This window comes from Arachis duranensis, chromosome 2, assembly GCF_000817695.3.
Source record: "Arachis duranensis cultivar V14167 chromosome 2, aradu.V14167.gnm2.J7QH, whole genome shotgun sequence".
NCBI classification, from domain to species: Eukaryota; Viridiplantae; Streptophyta; class Magnoliopsida; order Fabales; family Fabaceae; genus Arachis; species Arachis duranensis.
The window spans coordinates 69872880-69882542 of NC_029773.3; the positions used below are offsets into that span (position 1 = coordinate 69872880).

A 9663-nucleotide genomic window follows, 5' to 3' on the forward strand; every position below is an offset into this window, starting at 1 on the left:
TCACCCGGCTTCCACCTCATCATTTGGATTCCTATCTTCTAAGAACCTAACCATTCATCTATGTTAGCTAAGTATCGCTCCATCTCGACAACTAGTAGGCTTCGACTAATCATCGGTTCGGACTCCACGATCATCAAAACTTGTCGTGCTTCACAATTGGATTATACATATATTAATGATACGCAAGGTAGTTAAAACCTCAACTGCTAGCTTAAGGTTACCTCGGGTCTGAAGATCGGATTCGACTGCATCCCAGCGTTTTTTGTGTGGACAGTCTCGAGCTACACGCCCCGGCTTCCCGCACCTGTAAAATACACCTAGTTCGGCTCTATGCGGCTCATCTGGAGTAGTCTCTCCATAGCCTTCCGGTAACATTGTTGACTTCATAGAGTAACATTATGTGATTGACTTTTCATAACCAATTTAGGAAAATCCGTTAACCTTTGCGGACTCACGCAGTTGAAGATGTCTCTTCTAAGCCCTTTCTCATATTGAACACACTTCCACGCCTCATAGTCAACTGGATTTCCTTGACAAACTCTTGAGAGATGACACAAGTTGTCGAACTCACGGGTATAGTCAGCAACAGACATATTTTCTTACTTCAGTTGCATTAACTCCAATTCTTTTGCAATGCGAATTGCATGTAAGAAATATTTTCTGTAAAATTTCGTCTTGAATCTACTCCAAGGGATATCTGTTAACTCCATCTGCAAGGTGTGATATAACTCCTGCCACCATTCCTGAGCATCTCCCTCCAACATGCAAGTCACTACTTCTACCGACTGTACTTCCAGTATGTACTGAGTGTATAAGAATCTCTCCGCCTCTCGAAACCACAGATCAGCCTCTAGCACATTAGCGTTTCCATTAAATCGGGGTGGACCACTCTTGAGGAAATCAGTAAGAGTCATGGACCTATAGTATCGACTTGTGTTGCTCGTACCAGCACCCGAGCTTCCATCTCGGGGTCATCGCATTAGTTCGGTCCTAGGATTTTCCTTCCAGTTACCATGCTCGGATCCGCGAGTCAACATTTGGTCCCTGTTCACACCAAACAATTGATATTAAGGTGATCAGTCTCAATATCTCAGGTTTAGTGCTTAAGAGTCCCAAATGCATGCTCACGAACATGTATGCTACACATATCACTTAGATATCCTAATAGCACATAGACACATAAACAGAGAATGCACAATAGCATATTCAGTATGTCCTCAGGCTCTATAGGAACGAACTACTCTGATACCATAATGTAACACCCTACCATACTTAGTATTATGATTAAGTCATAAGACTGAGATAGTAAGGTATGACGACCTCTAAGAATAGTAATATATATATATATAATAATAATAATAATGAAAAAGATATTTAACTAGGAGCCTTGAAAAATGGGTAAAATAAAATCGCAAAATAAAAAGCTCAACGCTCAGGAAAGGATTACTTGCGTGCTAAAAAACTTAATAGGAACATGATAAAGATAAGCAAAAGAATAAAGGACAACCAAGGAAGCAGCATAACTAGCCCCTGACTCAGTCTGCGAAGCTAAGGCTAGCCGGAGGATATATATATACATATAAACATACAGAAGTATTCTCAAAATATCCCAAAATACACTATAATATCAAAATAACTCCTATCTCTCCCTCAACCTCTAAAAGGAGCAGCATACATAAGTTACTTGGAGAGTAAGCTAAACATATATATACATATATATAGCCAGAAGCCAAAATACACCCAAGGACTACTTCGCTTTCCAGGATCCAGACGCCTAGCGAGAAGCCTCTCGACTTGTGTTTAAAAAATAACAATACATTATGGAATGAGAACTGGAGGTTTTCAACATGGTAAAAGTGCCACGCGTATAATAAATAAGGTCCTGAAAATACCATAGGCAATCATAGAACTCCGTTATACAATTATCCAACTTAATTACTAATTAAAAGCTATAAATAGGGGTAGGTATTCTAAATCTACCTAACTTACTCAATTTCAATCCGAATCTAACACCAAACCATTTCTCCATTTCATCCATCCCTCTATCATCCACAATGCAACAGAAACAAGCAACCAAACAAGGTCACGCACAAGTAATGAGCAGATAGTACAAATAGCAAGTATAACAGATAGCAGGTGATATATATCAATTAGGCAAACTCAGGAAATGCATAGCAATCAAAACAAACAAATGCATATGATGTATGCCTATCCTATGGCTGATGGGGCCCATCTGTCGGTTATCCAGCTAACCCGACAAGTCCAAAAACCTTAGACTATCCCCTGTCGCTCATCCCCAAGAGTCTATGCATAAAGTTCACATTCGATCATCATATAAATCACTCAATGGGGGTTATCCATACCCGGAAATTTATACGTGCCCGGTCACCCTTACGACGTAGGGTTAACAGAGTATCGAGAATCAACTTGGAACACATGGTGGCGAGCCACAGTTTTTACCCAGGGAAACTCATATCTCAGATATCATCATTCATAAGCCATTTCATAGTCATAATCATTATTTAATCATTCATCAAGCCATGGCATGTTAACTCCTTTTATTAACAACCTCCCTTTCACATTTTTCATCATCATTCCCTTATAATTCATCTTGATTACCCTTTTCGGGTCCTGACCAAACTATTTATCAAACTCTTCTCAACCTTCTTAATATCGAATAATCTTAAAATTAACCCAACTCTAACATTAAATCAATCACATCACACGAAGATTAAACTTTAACTTCTCGAACCCATGACTATCACTAAGACATCCTCGACACTCTATTTTCTTTTCTGTTTTTAATATAACAAATGAACTCGGAATTGCACAAATTTTATGTTCAGGAATTCATCTTGAAATAAGCTTTCTAACAAACCAAAGATAATAAATTTTGGATTTCTCTAGCCTCAGGAATAAAGGAAAAACCGTGACTGCTCTGCAGTGCATAAAACCAGAAAAATAGCAACAGCATGTGATATTCAAAATTCAATATAAAATCCAAGTTAAATCCAATGACTTAAAAAATTAATGTAGTTAAACTTTACTCATCCAGGTTTCTTTCTCAATTGGTTCTGAGTTAATACCATTTTTAATGAAGAAGTTACATTACTTGGAAGTTAAGTAAAAAGGAGTCAAAATCTATTTTAGAAACCAACAAGCTTAGTACCTTTCAATTTGAATAACTTTTATTACAAAATTTCAATTAAGCTAAATTTTGGTTTGGGAACTCCTAGTTCATCCAGAAACAAGTGTGTCTTGGTTGTAACCCAATTGCTATTTAATTCTAAGAGTTACAAGCATTGGAAGTTGGTGCATAACTTGCTGAAATCTGTTTCTTTTCAGCTTTGACCACTAATATTCAAAAATTCACAACTCCCAATATTCAACTCTTAAAATTTTGAAGTTTTATAGAAATAAAGAAAGTTAATAAAATTTTATAACAAAATTAGTTTTGCTCCAAAACTCAACTCGTAGAAGTCGCAACAAGACAAACAAGTTGTTGTCCTGTTTGACATTTTCTGCTGCTGGACAGATTTAACAACCTAAGTTTAAAAATTTTTCATAAATTGTATATTTAACAAAAAGGTCCCAAATTTTCTAGTTTAGTTTCTTATATTTCCAAGTTTAACCCAAGCTTGGTCTCATGTAATTCCGATCATTACATAATTATTTACAGCATATGCAATACCACCACAACACAACTCTACATCCTTATTAACAAACACCAATCCTAATCCATCATAAATAAATATAAGAGCACACCATTAATAACTTCCACACCTCATAATTCCATTATATATCCACCAACAAATCTATTCTAACAACATTACAAGGCTAATCATTAAATACAACAAACAATTTAACTTATCCTATGGTTCCTCTAACCTAAGTTTTTACAACACCGTAAATATTAAACGTGCGAAACTTAAACCATAACTTGACCGATCACTTAATTCACCCAAGGCATCCTCTCAACACAAAATTACAGCTCCTCCAAGCTCAAGTAAAACAGCCACAAACTAAGCTTTGATCACCAACAAGCCTCCAAATATTCCCAATTAAATTCCAATGCATATATACCCACTTAATCTACTCCTAATACATATACATATTCCAATTTCAGTTTTTTCATAATAAATACAAGATTAAGCCTAGGTTAGGGTATCCTTACCATACCCATATGCTCAATATCTTGAACCCATAAGTCCCGGAAGCTAACTTGAACCTAGAACACAAGAATTGAACAATTTTTAACTTAATTGTTTATGAATTTTCGAAATTAGGGGAAGCTGGCTGAGAAGGAAATAATGAGTTTCCTACCAAATTGTTTCATGAGTTTCGTAGAGCTCGTCGCGGTGAAAGTGCAGTCGCAAATGGTTTGTCAATCGGAGCTCCAAATCAAAAGTTATTGAGAGGTAAAGTTTGAGTGAGGGTTAGGGAGCTCTCTTCCTTCCCCAACCTGTTTGGCGTGTTTGATGAAGAATGGGGAAGAAGAGCTTCTGTCCCCTTTTTAAGTATGGGTCCGGTTGGACCCACGGGTCTGATTTGGACCCCGGTTCAACCGGTTCAGTCTTTCCGGTCTAATTTTGGGCCAAATTTTTGAAATTGGTATTAAAATTCTCGTTTCGACGAGCTCTATCCTATTTTGATATTAGTTTTACATTTTTAACTTTTCTAATTAAAATACAATTTATTAACTAATTATTTACCATTTTTAGCGGGGTTTACAAAAGGTATATGCAATTTCAATATTTTTTTCATAATTTTTTGAGTTCTAATATTTGATTTATTTATTTTATTCAATTTTGTATTCGGTTGTAGACACTTTCACGGTAGAAATCACAACTCACACAATGACGACAATTCAAGTTTGGCATTTGAAAAATGATGAAAAACTCATGATAAATCTTATGGGCATCGACAAGGTCGATATAATGGCGCGAATTTATTAGTATGGTGGTTTCTGGGTATAATGGCCCGTAGAGCAATGCTATAAATTGAAAATGTCTTTGATGCTGAAAATGTAGAATGTGTGTGTGGTTTTAGTAGTGCTGTATGTCCGGTAGATTTTGGCAGGAAGAGTCTCCAGCAACATATCTAAGCAACATATGATAAATTTAGAGAAATTGGTTGAAACTTTAGAGAAAAAGTTATGGATATGAAGAAACTAAAATCCAGTTGACAGCTCGCACAAATTTTTGTTATCAAAATATAGTGATAAAGTGTTTAGTCTATTCAGTGATATGTCAGACATTTAATTGGTTTATTTAATAAGTAATTATTGAAATTTTAAATATATTTATTCTAGAAGATGTTAGAATTTTTTTATTTATGTTAGAATTTTTTTATTTGTTGTTGTTGTTATAAAAAAATGTTAAATATTATATATTTAAAAAATTTGATTTTTGTTATTAATGTTATATATATATAAATATAATTTTAATTTAATAAAATTGTTCAATTAGAATAAATTAGCACAAATTAGTCGTGGATTGTATGTGAAAAATAGTGTGAGTTAGCAACGAAAATAGTGTGATTAAATAAGCCGATATTAGCCACACAAAAAATTGTAACTGCAAAATCCAGTCTGCACAAATTAGCTATAGATGAAGTGTGGTAGAATTATACTTTTTGTTTTGATTATTTTTATTTAGCCACGGCATTACGCGTGGGTAATGATATACAAATCGTGACTCTTTGAAAGTCTCCACGATGTTTAAAACTGTGGCTAATAACTCTAAAATAGTGACAAATTGAAAATACAACCCCCGGATTAACCATAAATATTCTTTCGTGGCCAATATATAGTTGCTACTATTATCTTAGAGTTTAGCCATAATTTTTTCCATGGCTAAACCCCTTATTTCTTGTAATTAAATGTTCCTGTATTTTTTCAATAAAAAAAAAATTAAACTGGTACATAACAATTCTTTTTCTACTAATCCACGTTTAATAACCTAAAAAATCAACTTCTCACCAAACAAAAAAGTTTAACAAAAAATAACAACAATGAACAAGTACTCCCTCCATATTTGATTATAGCTATTTATTTATCTTGTGTTTTTATTACATATTTTCTTTCTTTAATTATTTTTTGGTAATCAATTAACTTGAAAGAAAAATCACTCATTTTTCGTGGTGTATATAAAAATATCTCTAAAATAATCATATTTGGTTTGTTTCATTCAACAGGTACTTGGGAACTTGAAAGTTTTGGGAGTAAACAATAATAATGTTGAGGTTATATTGCAAAGCATGTATTCACAAGACCAATACGACAAACTTGAACATCTGAGTGTGTCTTTATTTGAAAGTGAAGGCACCACATTTCCACATTGGTTTTTGGAAAATGCGCAGAATTTGGAAAAACTAATTGTTGAATGGAGTTCTTTTGTAGAGATATTTCATGATCAAAGCATCGGTATTGAGGAGGGACAAGTCACAATTAGCACACGACTAAAGGACCTTACTCTAAATCAGCTACATGACCTTGATCATATATGTAAAGAAGGACTTCAAATTGACCCTGTTCTCCAACATCTTGAACAGTTAGCTGTTGTCCATTGTTCTAGTTTGGTAAATTTGGTGCCTTCCTCTGTTACCTTTGCTTACTTGAGACATTTGGAGGTAGCAAACTGTAATGGAATGATCAATCTGATAACATGCTTAACAGCAAAGAGTCTTGTCAACCTCGCAACAATGAAAATTGAGTCATGCAATTTACTACAAGATATAATGAATGCAAATGAAAATGAGAAAGACAAAGAAATTGTATTCTCCAGCTTGGAGACACTTGAACTTGTGTCTTTACCAAGGTTGCGTAGCTTTTGCTCATGCAAATGCTCTCTTCTCTTTCCACTGTTGGAGAATGTATTGGTGAAAGAATGTCCTCGAATGGAAATTTTCTCTACAGGAGACACAAGCACACCTGATCTTCAGCAAGTTCAAATAGAAGAAAACAATAAACAAAATTTTTGGGAAGGAGACTTGAATGGAACAATAAACAAGTTGTTTGAGGATAAGGTTTGTCTTAATTTTGGTTTTAATTTAAATTTCTACTGTATCTATCATTAACTATTAGTTAAGGAGAAATGATAGCAACAAAATCCACACACATGCATTCTTAAATGTTATTGGACCATACTTTTTCTTGTTATTATGTTTTTTCCCATTTTTATGTCCATTGATATTTAATTTTTATTGAACAGGTATCATTTTGTAGATTCAGACATTTGACCCTGTCTGATTATCCAGAGTTGAGAGACTTTTGGTATGACAAAGAATACCATAATTTATTTGGCAATTTAAAATCTCTGGTGGTGCAAAAATGTGAGTTTTTGTCAGATGTTCTTTTTACGTCAAACACATTGCAAGTTCTACATGAATTAGAAGAACTGGAAGTACGGAATTGTGATTCATTAGTAACACTGTTTGATGTGAAAGGAATGAAGTCTAATGGAGCAGAGAAAGTGAATCAAGCTAGCAAATTGAAAAAATTAATCTTGTCTGGCTTACCGAAATTAAAGCACATATGGACACTTACCAAATTGTTAGTTTTGAGAAATTGTGCATAGTTGATGTTGTTGAATGCAAAAGCTTGTTGTATCTGTTTCCACTGTCCGTAAGCCAAGATCTCAGACATCTTCAATGGCTTAATGTAGTTTCTTGTGGAGTTGAAGAAATTGTTTCAATGGAGAAAGAAACAATTGAAATCAACTTTAGCTTCCCTTACTTGAGTTTCTTACAATTTATGCAACTGGAAAAGCTCAAGAGTTTTTATTTAGGAAGGTTTATTTTAGAGTGCCCCTCATTAAAGATATTAAATGTATTTCGCTGTGAGGCACTACAAATGTTTACCTTCACGATACAAATGTTTACCTTCAATGATTCTTTTCTATGTTTATTATGTGACTTTGTGTTTATCTTCATATGCATTAATCAAAACAAAATCGGACTATACTTTTAAATAAACAAAATAAAACAAACTAGGACAAAATGAGAAATTTATTTGCTTTGGGTATTTGGTATTTCAGCTAAACCGCAACTCATTGGAACAATTGGCACTAAATGGCAAGGATGCAATGATGATACTCAATGACCACATGGAAGAAGCTAAATTTCCAAAAGTAGAAACTCTTCGCATGCAATGTCTTTATGACACACAGCTTACTTGGTGGAATGATTTACTTGAAATATTTCCCAATGTAGTGGGTCTTCAAGTAAGACAAAGTTCTATGCAAACATTGTTTCCTGTTGAAGAAAGTGCTCATTGCAGTACAAGGATTGCTCAACAAGTGAGGAAATTGGAGCTTTTTGAAATGGAGCATCTCAAACATATTTGGCACGAAGAATCTCTAGCTGATCAACTTGCCCCTCAAAATCTTGAGAGTTTAGGTATTAGCGCTTGTCCTAATATGGTAAGCGTGGTGTCATCGTCAGTGTCATTCCAAAGTTTGAAAGAGTTGTATGTTGAAAACTGCAAAGGGATGACTCATTTGATGACATCCTCCATTGCTAAAAGTTTAATGCAACTAGAAAAGTTGATAGTAAGAAATTGTGAGATGATAAAGGATGTTGTGAATGTTGATGATGAAGAAGCAGATGAAGATATCATATTTGAGAACTTGGAATACTTAGAACTCTCTACTCTAATTAGTTTGAGAAGCTTTTGCTATGGGAAACATGCACTCATATTCCCATCTTTGATATGGTTCATTGTCAAAGCATGTCCTCAAATGGAGGTTTTCTCACCAGGATCCATTATAGCACCATATCTGAGGACAGTTGAAGTGGAAAATCAAAGAAAGCAGTGGAAAGGTGATCTTAATATTACTATTGAACAATTATTCAAAGATAATCAGGTATGCAATAAATTTGAAACTATACCATTAAATTTGTTTCTATTTTCCCTTAAAGTTAAAATCCTCGTTGTTGCAAGTGTGTCATATGCAGTTAAAGGATCATAAAGTCTGCCAATTATATACCCTTAATTTTTATTTATATTTTATTTATTCCTTTTGCATTAATCTGAATCTCTGATTAAGTGGTAAGTAGGAAGAAGGCTACTAATCATGATCATGACTAATATATAGAGCATAATCTTAATTACAAAATTCATTAATTGTGATTTTTGCATCGCATACACTATCATTAGAAATTTGTAAAATATCTCATTCTTTTTATCTGATTATAAAATTTACATATGTAAGACAATTAGACTAATTTAAATTTCCTTTCTATATATATCTTCTAACTTTCTCCTATTTAGTACGTTTATAGAGGCTTTAAATAAAAAATAGTGAACTGATAAAAACCGTGCAATAGAAATTACATACTAAGGGCAGATATATATTTTGATTTTATTATTTTTTGTGAATAGGTAGTCTCGCATTCAAATAAAAATTAAGGTCTTCTGCAAAGTCAAGCCCTCTATTTGCATGCAGTATGTATGTGCAAGTAAGTTTTTCTTTGAATCGCAACTTATTGAGAATACCAATTGGACACATTTCTCAGTTCATTAGCAAATTCTTGTTAGTATATAGAGTATTTGATTATCTTATAGTGGAATGTTTTTCTCACCCTTCAATTTCGAAAAGAACTATATTTTGACCGCACAACATGCACATATATTTTATACATTTATATAATAAATTAGAAAAT

General features: G+C 33.7%; 1 protein-coding gene across 1 annotated transcript in view; it reads left to right on the top strand.

The window, feature by feature from the left end:
* The first annotated feature begins 6213 nt into the window (after positions 1 to 6213).
* Positions 6214 to 9663, top strand: part of LOC107474961 (uncharacterized) — a 22768-nt gene continuing 19318 nt past the window's right edge. Inside the window, exons 1-3 of the mRNA XM_052257863.1 lie at positions 6214 to 7026; positions 7212 to 7472; positions 8037 to 8864. Of these exons, the coding sequence (XP_052113823.1) occupies positions 6259 to 7026; positions 7212 to 7472; positions 8037 to 8864 (1857 nt within the window). The 5' untranslated portion in view covers positions 6214 to 6258. The remainder of the gene's footprint in view (positions 7027 to 7211; positions 7473 to 8036; positions 8865 to 9663) is intronic.